We start from the raw sequence: 15,230 nt of genomic DNA, 5'->3' as shown, positions 1-15,230 counted from the left end.
ACCTGTGACTTGGACTTCATCCTGTCTGCAAAAGGGTTGGATTAGTTATTTATTTAAAGTGAGTGTGTGTGTGTGTGTGTGTGTGTGTATGCATGCACACTGGTACTGGGGCTTGAACTCAGGCCCTGCATGATGTCTCTTAGCACTCCAGGTAAAGACAGTGCTCTACCATTTGAACCACAGCTCTACTTCTAACTTCATGCTGATTAACTGAAGATAAGCATCTCATGGAGTCTTCTGCCTGGGCTGGCTCCAAACCATGATCCTCAGATCTCAGCCTCCAAAAGGATTTTGTAAGCCACCCAAGCCTGGTCATTTATACACAGAGATTTTAGAAAATGCGAAGCAGACTGAACTGTTGGCCAGGCACATTTCATCTAGGAAGTGAAAGAAGAAAGTCACTTCCTCTCTCATTAGCTTGTGAGAATCGTCTCATGAAACCACAGTGCTGCCACAAAGCCTGGGACAGAAGATTCTAGAGACTCCACAGAGATACAGCACAAGTAAGTGGTACCGTTGAACCTCTATACAGATAGGTGGTGAGATAATCTTCCCTCTTCAGGTTTTATTCTTTGTTTGTTTTTGTTTTTTTGGTTGGTTGTGGGGCTTGAACCCTGGGCTTGAGTGCTGTCCTGAGCTCTTCAGCTCAAGGCAAGCACTCTACCGCTTGAGCCACAGCGCCACTTCCTCAGGTTTTATTCTTACAGCTGTCACATCCTATGACTGAGTAGTGAGCTAATAATACCATTTGGAAATCAAAATGGTAAAAATGTAAATTGGATTGGGGAGACCATAGTAGATCTCTTCAAGTGGATGTGAACAGACAAAACAGTCATTACTGACAGGAAAAAAAAATCCAATCCCAGTCAGAGTGTCTTCCAGAACTTTCCAAAGTGAATTTTCAATATATAAAGCAGTATAAAATGTTACTTCATGCTATTTTTTTTGTTCTTTTTAAAACTAAGGATTTTATGTGTGGTGTGTTCTTTCATTTTAAAATACATTTTATTGACATGTCCTATGTTTAAGAATTACATTCTATCATTGTTCGCTTTTAAAGTTTAGGAGATGTGCCCCAGGTCAGAAATTATTTTTAATGATCCCACTTGTTTCAGTTCTAATGGAGGAAAGTATTTAAAGTGATATTTTGTTGGGATTTGTTAAGAAAACAGAGATTTCCTGCTTGCTAGTTTCAAATCAAACATCCAGTGTTTGACTGAAATCTGTAAACAAAAGTTCTTTTATTTCTCTCTGAAAATTTGACACTAACAGTGTAGCATTTCCAGGAGTGAAGTAAAAATGTGCAAGGATTTTGGAAAAGGAGAAAAGTCAGAATTTTACCATAGCTGTTGGGGAGCTCAGGAGTGTGTGTGTGGGGGGGTGCGGGGGTGACAAACTGCTGTTGAGGTCAATTTGGTCAACGTGGACAGCAGTGTCTCTCACATAGGGTGGCCAAATCCAGCTTTTGTCTTCAAAATACCAGAGTGCATGTATGCAAACCTTAGTGCAAGGATTATTCTTTATAGCACTGTATTTTGTGTGGGTTCATCAACATGTAGCAAAGAAGAGCTGTCAGCAAACCCACAAATAATCTTTGTTTTTATACTTCAGTCTCTTAGATTGCACAATTGTTAGGCAGAATGGAAAAAAAAAAGTTTGTGTCTGGAATTCCCAAGTACATTTGAGTTCCCAAAGTCTTTTATTTAAAGATTAACAAGTCAGATTGGCCAGTGTTTTGAAATGAATTGTAAGACAACTGTTAGTATTTAGTTTTTATGTGCACATGTTCTGCCTATCAGAACTATTCTAAAAGCTCTCTCTTATTTTCAATTCTCTGACAACATCTTTATTAAGATGTTTGAAATAGAAATTAGATATAAGCCTCCTTTGCCTGAGAATCAGACTTGAATTGTTATTTTTTTCTAGACTCTACTGTATTTTTATAGCAATCTATAGATGCCAATTTTAGTCAAGATGAAACATTGGTTTAGTCAAAATTAAATAGATTATATCATGCTAATTTGTATTTTATCCAGGGAAATCTTAAAATTGCTTCCGTGATTGACTGTTCCTATTTATTTTTGTTGTTAATCGCCTACAATAGTAATGTTATACAAATTTTAAAAGAGCTATAAGAAATGTACTTATTAGCTTGCTCATGTAATTGTATGGTATTTTCACAATAACAAAACTTATTAATAAAAAAATAAGGAAAAAAGAGCTAGAAGCCCAAAAGAATGGAGTACTCAAGATAGAATTTTTTTAAGATAGAATTTTTAAAGACATTATTGTTTCCAAGAAAAATAGAAAATTTTCTAAGAAATTTAATATATATGAAAACTTCAGTCTTCTGCATTTGTTGCTATATTCCTGAGTATGTGTATCTGTATGGCAAGTACTTACCACTCAGAGTTTTCAAGTTAGTCATTTATTCATGTTTCTTCCATAAACTGGGTACCTTACCTTTCAAATAGAATTCTATCCACAATTTTTTTTTTGGGTCCAGTCGTGGGGCTTGTACTCTGGGCCTGGGCACTGTCCCTCAGCTCTTCAGCTCAGGCTAGTGCTCTAGCACTTGAGCCACAGCACCACTTCTGGCTTTTTTCTTTTTGCTTATGTGGTGCTGAGGAATCGAACCCAGGGCCTCAGGCATGCAAGGCAAGCGCTCTACCACTGAGCCACCTTCCCAGCCCTCAAATAGAATTCTAAAGGGAATTTTTAACTCTCTAGTGAGGCAGAAACTTCATTTGGAGAAAACAGCCCAGTAGTTCAAGTATAGAGGAGATCAATCTACTTTTTGTTTTTTAATTTTATGGTCTGGATTGTTTGAGGAAATACGTGCATTTTTCCCAATAAGAGATTCTAAACATGGGACTCTTCAATGAAGGGCTCAGGAAATAAGAGACCAACAGGTCACGGGCGTGACCTTGGGCTATTCAAATCCAATTTAGGCAAATCACAGGTGAATATCCTGTATGTTATTCTTGTGTTGCTTATCAGACAGATGGAGGCTTGAATTCAAACCTTTGCCTTACCCAGGCGTCGGTGGCTCATGCCTGTGATACTAGCTACTCAGAAGGCTGAAATCGGAGGGTCCAGCCCAGGTGGAAAGTCCATAAGATTTTTAATTCCAATATACCACCAGAAAACCAGAAGTAGAGCTGTGACTCAAGGTGGTAGAGTGCTGGCCTTGAGCAAAAAAGCTTTAGGGACAGCGCCCAGGCCTTGAGTTCAAGCCTCATGACCAGAAAAAAAAAAAAAAAAAGAAAGAAAGAAAAGAAAAAAGGAACTTTGCCTTTATTTCTTTTCGGATACTACTAAATGTGAATACTAGTCATTTATTTAGGATGATTATGTTCATACTCATAAGTGACATTAATCTAGAATTTATTTTTTAATGTCTAATTTAAAAGTCAAATTTTCTGGAACTGTTTGTAAAAGGTAAAAATCAATTTTTCCTTCAAGATTTAATAAAAAAAAAAAATCACCTCTACAGCCATATACCCTTTAATGGATATCTAATTACCAAAACAATGTTTTGGGTTTTTTGTTTTTGTTTTTTTGGTTGATGGTGGGGCTTGAACTCTGGGCCTAGGCACTGTCTCTCAGCTCTTCAGCTCAAGGCTAGCGCTCTACCACTTGAGCCACAGCGCCACTTCCGGCCTTTTCTGCTTATGTGGTGCTGAGGAATCAAACCCAGGGCCTCATGCATGCAAGGCAAGCGCTCTACCACCGAGCCACCTCCCCAGCCCCCCACAATGACTATTTTAACTGATTTCTTTACATGAATAGTTGTCATTCCATTATGATCATATTAATATATAAGATTCACAAGGTCAATTCTTGTCTATAGTAAAAGAGTTCAAAGTCATACCTGCCTGCATTACTTAATGAATCTCCAAATCTACATCCGTACCCTTAGTTTTAAACATGTGCTTTGAAATTCAGGGAGCCTCTGTAAACTAGTCCAAAGATGCCAAATAAATACATAGAAGAATTAAATTTCAAATTCTCAACTGCCTGACCAGTACAATATGCATATTCCAGTGTAGATGCTTAAAACCTGTTTATAAACAGTAGAAATTAATGTAAAAATGTATATTAAATTACAGAAAAGTCATAAAATTATAATGTATCACGTTTAACGAATAGAGCTTTATTAGCATGATGGTGGAAGAGCAGTTCTCTCTTCTTTCTCTGAGAGACAGGGGAAAAGGCTCACCATCTTCCCATCCCAACACAGGTCCCAAGATGGGGTGGGTTTATATGATGCAGGCAACTTCACAAAACCTGGAATCCACAAAACAAACAAAATGGCAAAAGAACTGGGCAAGGAAAACTCAGACTTCTAATCCTAGCTACTCAGGTGGCTGTGATCTGAAGATGGTGGTTCAAAGCCAACGCAGACAGGAAAGTCTGTGAGACTCTTATCTCCAATAAACTACTCAGAAAAAGCTGGAAATGGAGCTGTGGCTTAAGCAGTAGAGTGCTATATATTATTACTAGATCGTGACTTACTATTTTTGTTTCAAAATATCCTCTGGCATCTCTTGTTATCTCACAAGATGCTATAAAGTTTTCTAAAAAGCCACTAAAAGAAATGACTGAGCTATGTCCAGAAGTCTGTTAGAACATTTTTGCTCTTTTTTGTCTTTCCAGCATTAAACCATGCCAAACTACAAACTGATTTATTTCAATATGAGGGGGAGAGCAGAAATTATTCGTTACATATTTGCTTATTTGGACATAAAATATGAAGATCACAGGATAGAGCTAGCTGACTGGCCTAAAGTCAAATCAAGTAAGTGGCACATGTAATACTCACATTCACATAGGGAGAATGTACTTGCACAGCCTTTCTGCCTTCTTTAGGGAAAGAGGGGGAGGGGAATAAAGGGGTTTTGATCTCAAGCAGATTGAAAATTTCCCTTTCAGTTTAGAAGTAGCAAGAAAGAGAAACTAAATGAATACCTATGACCTAGCAAACTTCCTAATACTAGAGGAAACACAAAGACACACCTGAGTTTTATAACCAGTTTTAGAACTGACTGTACATCCAGTCATCTAATTGTCTTTATTCTTACAAGATGTAAAGAATGCATCAGAGGTGGCCAGCTGTCCCTTTTAAGAAGAAATAGCTGGGGGGGGGGGGGGGAGTAGGGAGAATTGGGGGGGGGAGGATGGGAAGGAGTGGGAAGGGGAAACAAAGGAGGAGGCTACAATGCTTGATAAGAAATGTACTCATTATCTTGCCCATGTACAGGATTTTTACAATAAAATAAAAAGAAGAAATAGCTGGGTGCTGGTGGCTTATGCTTATAATCCTAGCTACTCAGAATGCTGAGATCTGAGGATTGTGGCTCAAAGCCAGCCTGGACTATGAGAATCATATCCTCAATAAACTATTCAGAAAAACCTAGAGTGGTGCTGTGGTTGGAATGGTAAATCACTAGCCTTAAGCAAAGCTCAGGGACAGCACCCAAGCCCTGAGTTCAAGCCCCAGGACTGGCACAACACACACACAAAAAGACTTTAAAGTCACAGTATTTTCCCACAATTACCAGTAGAAATGAGAGTGTGGTAACTCTTGGTTCTGTTATAAAACTGATTCTTGCCGGGCGCTGGTGGCTCACGCCTGTAATCCTAGCTACTCAGGAGGCTGAGATCTGAGGATCGCGGTTCAAAGCCAGCCCGGGCAGGAGAGACCGTGAGACTCCTATCTCCAATAAACCACCAGAAAACCGGAAGTGGCGCTGTAGCTCAAGTAGTAGAGCGCTCGCCTTGAGCTGAAGAGCTGAGGGACAGCACCCAGGCCCAGAGTTCAAGCCCCACAACCGACAAAAAAAAAAAAAAAAAAAAAAAAAACTGATTCTTAGCAGGGGGGCGGGGGGGTTGGTTTTTTTTTTTTTTTTTTTTTTTTTGGTGGGGCTTGCACTCTGGGCCTGGGCGCTGTCCCTCAGCTCTTCAGCTCAAGGCTAGCGCTCTACCACTTGAGCCACAGCGCCACTTCCAGTTTTCTGGTGGTTTTATTGGAGATAGGAGTCTCACGGACTTTCCTGCCCGGGCTGGTTTGGGACCTCGACCCTCAGATCTGAGCCTCCTGAGTAACTAGGATTACAGGCTTGAGCCATCAACGCCCAGCTGATTCTTGTTTTATTTTAAGCTCTTCCATTTGGCAAGATCCCTGTTTTGGAAGTCAATGGACATACTCTTCACCAGAGCCTCGCAATAGCAAGATTCTTGGTAAAAAACAAAGGTAATATGTTTATTATGTTCAAAAGTCTGGGCAACTGATAAACTACATGATGTTTATTCAGTATTCTTTAAGTAACAGTAATATTCAAATCTACAGAGCAAATAAAATTGAAGTAAGTAGTAGATGTCCTATCTAAATGTCCTATCTAAATGTCCTATCTAAATGTCCTATCTAAATTAGTTTAACTGTGTCAGGTGCCTGTGGCTCACACATAACAATCCTAGCTGCTCAAACCTGGTGATTTTTTTTTCCCTTGTCAGTGATGGGACTTGAACTCAGGACCTGGGCACTGTCTCTGAGCTATTTTTTGCTCAAGGCTAGTGCTCTACCACATTGAGCCATAGTGCCACTTCTGATTTTTCAGTACTTAATTGGAGATAAGAGTCTTCAAGGACTTTCCTGCCCAGGTGGCTTTGAACCTCGATTCTCAGCCTCCTGAGTAGCTAGGATTACAGGTGTGAGCCACCAGCACCCAGCTGGAATATATATTCTTTTTTTTTTTTTTTTTGTCGGTCGTGGGGCTTGAACTCTGGGCCTGGGCGCTGTCCCTCAGCTCTTCAGCTCAAGGCAAGCGCTCTACCACTTGAGCTACAGCGCCACTTCCGGTTTTCTGGTGGTTTATTGGAGATAGGAGTCTCACAGTCTTTCCTGCCCGGGCTGGCTTTGAACCGCGATCCTCAGATCTCAGCCTCCTGAGTAGCTAGGATTACAGGCGTGAGCCACCAGCGCCCGGCTTGGAATATATATTCTTATTTCACAAAGAAAAGATGATGACTGCATAAGATGCTAATAAACATGGTCTGTGAATAAGGTAAGTGAGAAAGGGAACAAACAGGTGGATGGAAGCTGGACCTCTGGAGAGCGCTGGTCCTATGAAGACACTTCCTATTTACCTTGCTGGTGTTGGTCAGTTGGTGTCGGTCAGGTGGTCAGTTGGTCTCTACTCCACAGATCTGGCTGGGAAAACAGACATGGAGCAGTGTCGAGTGGATGCTATTGTGGACACCTTGGATGATTTCATGTCTCGTTTTCCTTGGGCAGAGAAGCAGCAAGATGTAAAAGTAAGGCAATCCATTTACTACTGATGCTATGAAGCATACGTGCTGAGTGACAGACACTGTGTTAGGTACTTTAGAAAGTTGAGAAAGTTGTTTCTCTACATAATATGTAGGTTTAGTTTTAAAACTATCCAAGTTACTTTAAAATTTGAAGCAAAGCATAACAATTTTGTTCGTTGACTCCTCCTATCAGCTTTTCTTCAGATGTTTCTTTAGGATATGTCTATATTTTATTTCTCTTCCCTTTTTCCCCCTTTGCAGTTTCTCATAACCCGGGATTTGCTAGGCCAGTATTGTCCAGCCCTTTTTTTTCCCTGGTTGAGGTAGTCTTCTCATTTTTTGTCTCAGGCTGGCCTAAACTGTGATCCTCCTATTTTATACTTCCCACCTTAGCTTGGATGACAGGTATGTGCCAACATGCCCAACTATTAGACTCTTGAACTTTATGCCTGGGCTGACCATAAATCACAGTCCTTCCGATCTCTGCCTTCTGAGTAGCTACCCTTATAGGCAGGAGCCACTACAATTGAATGCACCTCCATATTTCTTTAGCATACATAAATATGACTTTGATCCATCAGTTTGAGTTGGTTTTGTTGAACTTCATAGGGTAACGATGAAAATTTATCTTTCATAATCCTTTCTTCTATTTCCCTTTCTCCAAACTCCCCAAATAATTATATCAAAACATTTGTGGGTCTATCAACATTCCACCATTATATTAGTATGTCTATGCAAATTACATTGTAGTATACTATGTTCTACTAATGTTTTCTTTCTCACTTTTCCACCTCAAAGTTAGTCCCTGCATTCTTTTCCTTTTTCTTAATTTTTCTCTCTGTGATTCCCAAGTCTGCACACTATTTATAGGTTCTCAATTTTCCACAAGTCACCTAATATTTCCAGTCTTTTGTTGGAGCTGTCTGGGCTAGAGACCTCTGGCCCTCCAGGGCCTGGCTCTCTAGGCAGGTTTTCTGCACAGCTTCATATTGAACTTCCTTCCCCTGATGTCTCAAGCATTGCCTTTCTCTGGTGACTGAGTCCTCTGTCCTAGAAGCTGGCCTCTTTTCTTGTATATGCCCCCCGCTTACTGTGAACCTGTCCTCTAGAATTCCAAAAGTGAAAATGAAGGGTGACCCCAGGCAATAAGCCAAGAGCAGGGATTGGGGGCCATGCGGCTCCCGTCTGGTTTGGGTGTCCTCATATGTGCTCTACAGGCATTGTCCTTAAATATTTATTATCATCCTGAGCAAACTCATAAAGAACAATGCCCTTGCATACCCCTTACAACTTGCCAGAGCCCAGCAAGCGCACTTTATCGTAACTCATGGGAAGGCAGGAGGTGTTGTGAAACAGGACCAGTAGCTACAGACTAATTAGTCAGCAGTCCTTGGCCCCTGTACACAAGGGAAATCACAGTTCTGCATTTCGGCTCTTGGCCTTTCTGAAGTGGGTTCAATTGCTGCCACCTTCTGGTCAGGTAAGGATGGAAAAGCAGACAGGATTGATTCAGTAAGGTGACAGTAAAACATTCCTTACTAGATGTGTGTAGGAAAAAAAAAAAAAAAAAAACATCAAATACACACAGCAATTACACATTTGATTAATGGCAAAACATACCTGTGGTCATTGATCACTGTGGTAATCGGTGAATCTGCCGTGGGTGCCACTTTGCGAAAGCAGTGCATCTGTATTTATTCCCTTACCCAGGAGCAGGGTGGGGAGGGAGGGAGGGTGAGCGGGACAGAGGGAATTTTAATGGTCCCATTCCAACACTCAGGAAGGCCGATAGTGTGGTTATAAAAGCAATGCTTTAAAGAACCGAACCTTCCACAATGCCTAACATCCATTTGTTAGTGTACAATGACATCTCAGCACAAAAACACCTCCTTTACAACTTTCTGGAAGAGAAACAAGAAATCTTTGAATCCAAAGTGTACAACAGCTGTCTTAGATTGATCAGGAAACATATTGTTTTATTTTTGTCAGTCCTGGGGCTTGTCAGGCCTGGGCACTGTCCCTGAGCTCTTTTGCTCAACGCTACTATTCTACCACTTTGAGCCAGAACTCCACTTCTGGTTTTCTGGTGGATAACTGAGGATAAGAGTCTCATGAAGGGCTGGGAAGGTCGTTCAGTGCTTGTCTTGCATGGATGAGGGCCTGGGTTCGATTCCTCAGTACCACATAAGCAGAAAAGGCCAGAAGTGGCGCTGTGGCTCAAAGTGGTGGAGTGCTAGCCTTGAGCTGAAGAGCTGAAGGACAGCGCCCAGACCCAGAGTTCAGGCCCCATGACCACCAACAACAGCAACAACAAAAAAAGAGTCTCATGGACTTTGCTGCCTGGGCTGGCTTCAAACTGTGATCCTCAGATCTTAGCCATCTGAGTAGGTTTATAGGTGTGTGTGTGTGTGCCATTCCTAGATCTTGAACTTGGGGCCTGGGCACTGTCCCTGAGATTCTTTTTCTTGAGGCTAGTGCTCTACCAGTTGAGCCACAGGGCTACTTACAGCCTTTTCTGAGTAGTTTGTTGGAGATTAGAATCTCATGGACTTTGCTGCTGTCTGGGCTGGCTTTGAACCTCGATCCTCAGATCTCAGCCTCCTCAGTAGCTAGGATTATAGGTGTGAGCCACCAGTGTCTGGCAGAAACTTAATTTTTTAAAATCTGTATTGTTGTTATAAAGGGGGTTACAATATAATGTCAGGTAATGAGTGCATTTCTTTTTGGAGAAACATTTTCTTAACAATATATACTCAAGAGCTGGGAATGTGGCCTAGTGATAGCGTGCTTGCCTAGCATACATAAAGCCCTGGGTTCAGTTCCTCGTACCACATAAACAGAAATATCTGGAAGTGGCGCTGTGGCTCATGTTGTAGAGCACTAGCCTTCAAAGAAGCTCAGGGACAGTGCCTAAACCCCAGGACTGGCTAAATAAATAAATAAAATATCATATTTGCTCTATATTTAATGACAAATAATCAAATTTCTTCTTTATGGTATTTTGGAGCATGTTCTTTCAAATGAACCTTGAATAATAATTGTGTTGTTTACCAATTACATTTTACATTGAGATAATTCACCAAACATGTAAGGAACTCAGACTAAAGGAGCCCATATTAGCACAGATCTTTTATCTGGCACACTGCACAAAAACACACTTTGGTGTCCTTGAAGCTATAAGAATGCACACTAGAACAGAATTAGCAGGCAGGCAGGCACATTGAGAGGTTAGGAGAGATGACCAGCAATAGCAACGCCCTATTCCATTCAAACCTCCCCATTCTAGCTCTGCTGGGGAACCGTGTGGGTGTGTTTTTGTTTCCCACAGGTGCTAAGTTCAACCAAGCTGGGGGAAGGACAAAACATTTCTGGCTCCCTGGGCCTCGTCTCATAGATTCTATGCACACAGCATCGGGATTCACTCCAATGCTTCATTTAAAACTACGACCAGCTGGGTGCCAGTGGCTCACACCTGTAATCCTAGCTACTCAGGAGGCTGAGATCTGAGATCATGGTTCAAAGCCAGCCCAGACAGGAACGTCCATGAAACTCATCCCCAGTAAACCACCAGAAAACCGGAAGTGGTACTGTGGCTCAGGTGGTAGAGTGCTAGCCTTGAGCTGAAGATTCAGCTCAGGGACAGCGCCCAGGCCCAGAGTTCAAGCCCCATGACTGACCACCCCCCCAAAAATGACTAAGGTCTAGAGAATATCAGATTTCTCCAGGATATCCCAAACATGAACAAATAAAGAAAACTTGTAACTTTTTATTCCTTTCTTCTCTCATGAGAGAGAAAACAATGAAAAACTGACTTCCTTTTCTAATCACTTCCTTTTCTTATAATTTTTTAAATGATGTCTTCTCTCTCTCATAGGATCAGATTTTCCAGGACCTGCTGACTCATGATGCACCTTGCCTTCTTCAGGATTTGCATGCATATTTAGGGGACAAAGAGTGGCTTATTGATAACTCTGTGAGTATGTTTTACATGTTAATATATATGTATATATACATGTTAATATATATAACATATGTAACACACACATACATACATACATATATATATATATATATATATATATATATATATATATATATATATATGTTAGCCAGGCAATGGTGGCTCAAGCGGTAGAGCACTACCCTTGGGCACAAAGAGGCTCAGGATCAGTGCCCAGGCCCTGAGTTCAAACCCCAGGACCGGCAAAAAACAAAAACCTATGGTAGCTGGGCACAGGTAGCTCACATCTATAATCCTAGCTACTCAGGAGGGTGAGATCTGAAGATCGCCATTTGAAGTCAACCCAGGCAAGAAAGTCTCTAAGACTCTTACCTCCATTTAACCACAAAAAGCCAAAAATGGAGCCATGGTTCAAGTGGTAGAGCACTATCTTTGAACACAGAAGCTCAGGGACAGTGCCCAGGCCCAGAGTTCAGGACCAAAGAAGTGCAAAAGATAAATACACCTATATTTTAATAAAACACTAAACCAAAATTTTATTGAAAGAAAGGGTTACTCATATGGGGAGGAATGAGTTATACTGTAGAAATAACAAGTTAACCCTTTTTATTGTTCTTTAGTAGATTTGATCTTGGAATCATACAATGTTTTATGAATTATATAACAACAATTTATAAAAAGCTATCCTAAGGGCTAGGAATGTGGCTCAGTGGTAGAATGCTTGCCTAGCATGCAAGAAGCCCTGGGTTTGATTCCTCAGCACCACATAAACAGAAAAAGCCAGAAGTGGTGCTGTGGCTCTGGAGGCAAAGTGTTATACTTGAGCAAAAGAAGCTAAGGTATAGTGCCCAGGCTCTGAGTTCAAGCCCCAGGACTGACAAAAAAAAGAAAAACAAAAACTATCCCAGAATTGAAAAGCACAGTGAATGAATGAGCCAAAGCGTGTGAAATAGCTACAGAGAGTATCTAGAGAATACATAATTTCATCCCATATTCTATTAGTGAGGAACTATTCCAAAAATTACCATAATTTGATTATACACCTCAAGACAGACATTCATGTAAAACAAAAAATTAAAACTATACCCCATTCTCAGCAATATTTCTGGTGGTATCATTTTTATAATATTATGTCCATTATTGTGAGCAGAAAACAAAGGAGTTGTGTTGCTGTACTGGGTCTGCGGTGTGGAGGCAGGAGATAGAAGTGGAATCTGTGAGGTTCAGCTGATACCCTAGCCCTAGGTTGAGCTGGAGGGGGACAGTACACACTCATGACGCTTGTCATCTTAGGTTAAAGGGAGGGGGGGAAGGCGTGTGTTTGTGCCAATCCTGGGACGCGAACTCAGGGCCTGAGTGCTATTCCTGAGATTTTTGTGGCTAGAGCTCTACAACTTGAACTACACTCCCCCGCCCCCACTTCCAGGTTTTTTGGGGGTGGTTAATTGGAAATAAGAGTCTCACTCCTGCAGGCTGACTTCAAACTTCAGTCCTCAGATCTCAGCTTCCTGAGTAGCTAGGATTAACGATGTGAGCCACAGGTGTTTGGCACACCATTTGTCTTTGAGGCAATGATAAACCCAGTAGTCCTGAGCGCTCTCATACCCAGTTTCTAGTTTAAGTATTAAAAAGAACCAGGGATTCTTGGTTCTTACTAGTCTCAACTTGGAAGGGGAATATAAAGAAGGAGATGAGTAGACCTTGTCACTCCCGAAGCAAACAACAGCAAGTAAGACCAGAGAGGTAGCAGTGTGACTCAGAAGCCAGATGGAAGGCTTCCTGCAGTCAAAGACTGGACAATTCAAACTCTGATAAGAATATCAACAATAATGGAATGAGATAACTCAAAATAAATGTCTATAAAAGTTTATGACATTCCTCCCCCCCCCACACACACACACATTTGAGCCCCTGACTTACCTGTCACACCTTGTTTCTGTATTAGGGATTGGACTCAAGGCTTTGTGCTTAGGTGGTAAATGTTCTATCGCTTGAGCTATGTCTCTAGTTTGTTGTTTTCATTTTTGTTTTTTGATGTAGGGACGCATTGCCCAGGCTGGTTTTGAACTCATGATCTTTCTGTGTATGTGAGATTACAGGTGTGCACCACCATGCCCAGCTCACCTGTCACCTCTGAAATGGCTTCACTTTATGAGTTTCTCATTTCACATTTCTATCACTTGTCATGTTCTGTATATTTCATTTGTTTTCTTCTAAGATAAAAGCCTGGAGTTGAAGATGCAGCCCTGAAGTAAAGGGCTTGCCTAGCATATGAAAAGTACTACACACAAACAAATAAGCCACATCAGAAAAGGGGGTTGCAGTTTGCTCTCTAGTCAATTCTCCAATACTTAGACCAGTGTGTGGCATACAGCAATTCACTGATAAATATTTCTTGGCTAAGCCCTGACTCTCATAATCAATACTGCCATTTGACTGATAGATGGCTAGAAACAGCCAGTGCACTGAACTCCAGCAATCACCTTCATTGAATTCCAAACCCACACAAGGCTAAGAATAACTCATAATTGAATTTCTCTGTTTGGTCTATGGTCATTTCACCTGAACACACCCAATCTCATCTGAATTTCTCTTGTTTACAAATATGAATGCAAAACCAATGTAACATCATACAGTTTAATCTCTGGTCATCACCTGCATCTGGTGGCTGATCTTAGGATTCTACTAATGGTCAGGAAAATCATTTCTCCTGATATTATACATGTTACTCAAAAAAAATTATTTTCGCTGGGAGCCGGTGGCTCACACCTGTAATCTTAGCTACTCAGGAAGTGGAGATCAACAACAACAACATTTTTTTGTTTTACTTTCTCCTATACAACTTGTAGTCCTGTACAACTATTAGTCATAGTCTCTGCATAGTGGAAGTATGGCGTTACCTACCACTTAGATTTATATCCTATATACACTCAGCTTCTATACTAAAAAAAAGGTTTTCTCAATTAAAAAGAAATTACCTTTTACATTAAGAAATTAAAAAGCTGGAGGAGTGGCTCAGTGGGTAAAGCGGAAGCAGCAGGTAATTGAGTTCAAGTCCTAAAAAAAAAAAAATTACAAAATTGAGGTTAATTTAGATACTGGTATGTTCAAAATCTAATAGTTTTCCATTGCCTTTAATAGGTAACTTGGGCAGATTTCTATTGGGATATTTGCAGTACCACACTTCTGGCCCTGAAGCCTGACTTGCTAGACATGTACCCCAGGCTGGGGGCATTACGGAAGAAAGTCCAGGCCATTCCTGCCATCTCTGACTGGATACAGAGAAGACCCCAAACCAGACTGTAGCTCTGCCATGCCTCGTGCATGCTCCGCCGTTCGCAGACATCGGTCCCCCACCAAATGAGACAGCCCCACCTGCCTGACACCCACACACCCACCCACCCACACTGCCTGGCTGACAGATGCCTGCTCCTCTCCCCACCTCCACCTCAGTTTTTGCCACATTTTGCTTTAATAAAGAAGTATTTTGTTTCTAGTACCTGTATGTACACACACACACACACACACACACACACACACACACACATTCTTCTTTGCTTTGAGAATAGCATGCTCCATTTCTAATGGAAGAAAAGTAGTTTAAGATAAATGGAGACTTTACCAACTGGTTCCAAGAGGCATGAAAGCTTTAGTTCTTCCCAGCTCCTCCCTACCCCCCCCCCCAAAAAAAAACTGGTTTGGACTTCAGTGGCCACAGCACAAATAATTACATTCATAACCGATCCACATCATGACCAATCATGTCAGGGATTGGCAACTCTATTCCTCTTACGGTTCACAGACAGGGAAGTATATAGTTGTATTTGCCTGCTTTTTACTAATGATAAAGCCATTTGACATTTAACCAAAATAGATAATATAAAGAAGGAACTCGCCAACAATTGTGAAAGTGCAGCAAGGAACAGAAATTGATAATGCTGGGTTAAATACAAAT

At 41.1% G+C, this 15,230-nt stretch overlaps 1 protein-coding gene across 1 annotated transcript; it reads left to right on the top strand.

The window, feature by feature from the left end:
- Nucleotides 1-403: 403 nt before the first annotated feature.
- Nucleotides 404-14,771, top strand: Hpgds (hematopoietic prostaglandin D synthase). The gene is made up of 6 exons (XM_070022026.1): nucleotides 404-503; nucleotides 4,660-4,801; nucleotides 6,164-6,256; nucleotides 7,208-7,317; nucleotides 11,189-11,287; nucleotides 14,417-14,771. The coding sequence occupies exons 2-6, from the start codon at nucleotides 4,669-4,671 to the stop codon at nucleotides 14,579-14,581; spliced, it is 600 nt and encodes a 199-aa protein (XP_069878127.1). The 5' UTR covers nucleotides 404-503; nucleotides 4,660-4,668; the 3' UTR covers nucleotides 14,582-14,771.
- Nucleotides 14,772-15,230: the final 459 nt, after the last annotated feature.

The sequence above is a fragment of the Dipodomys merriami genome, unplaced genomic scaffold, assembly GCF_024711535.1.
Source record: "Dipodomys merriami isolate MVZ:Mamm:240054 unplaced genomic scaffold, mDipMer1.0.p SCAF_15, whole genome shotgun sequence".
Lineage (NCBI taxonomy): Eukaryota > Metazoa > Chordata > Mammalia > Rodentia > Heteromyidae > Dipodomys > Dipodomys merriami.
The sequence above is the reverse complement of the archived record's forward strand: the minus strand, read 5'-3'. Positions and strand labels throughout refer to the sequence as shown.

Excerpts from the sequence above, each read along its gene's own strand:
- Hpgds (XM_070022026.1), top strand. The coding sequence starts at position 4,669 with ATGCCAAACTACAAACTGATTTATTTCAATATGAGGGGGAGAGCAGAA. Across the intron at positions 6,257-7,207 it reads ATTCTTGGTAAAAAACAAAG|ATCTGGCTGGGAAAACAGAC; the intron begins GTAATATGTTTA and ends TCTACTCCACAG. Across the intron at positions 11,288-14,416 it reads AGTGGCTTATTGATAACTCT|GTAACTTGGGCAGATTTCTA; the intron begins GTGAGTATGTTT and ends TGCCTTTAATAG.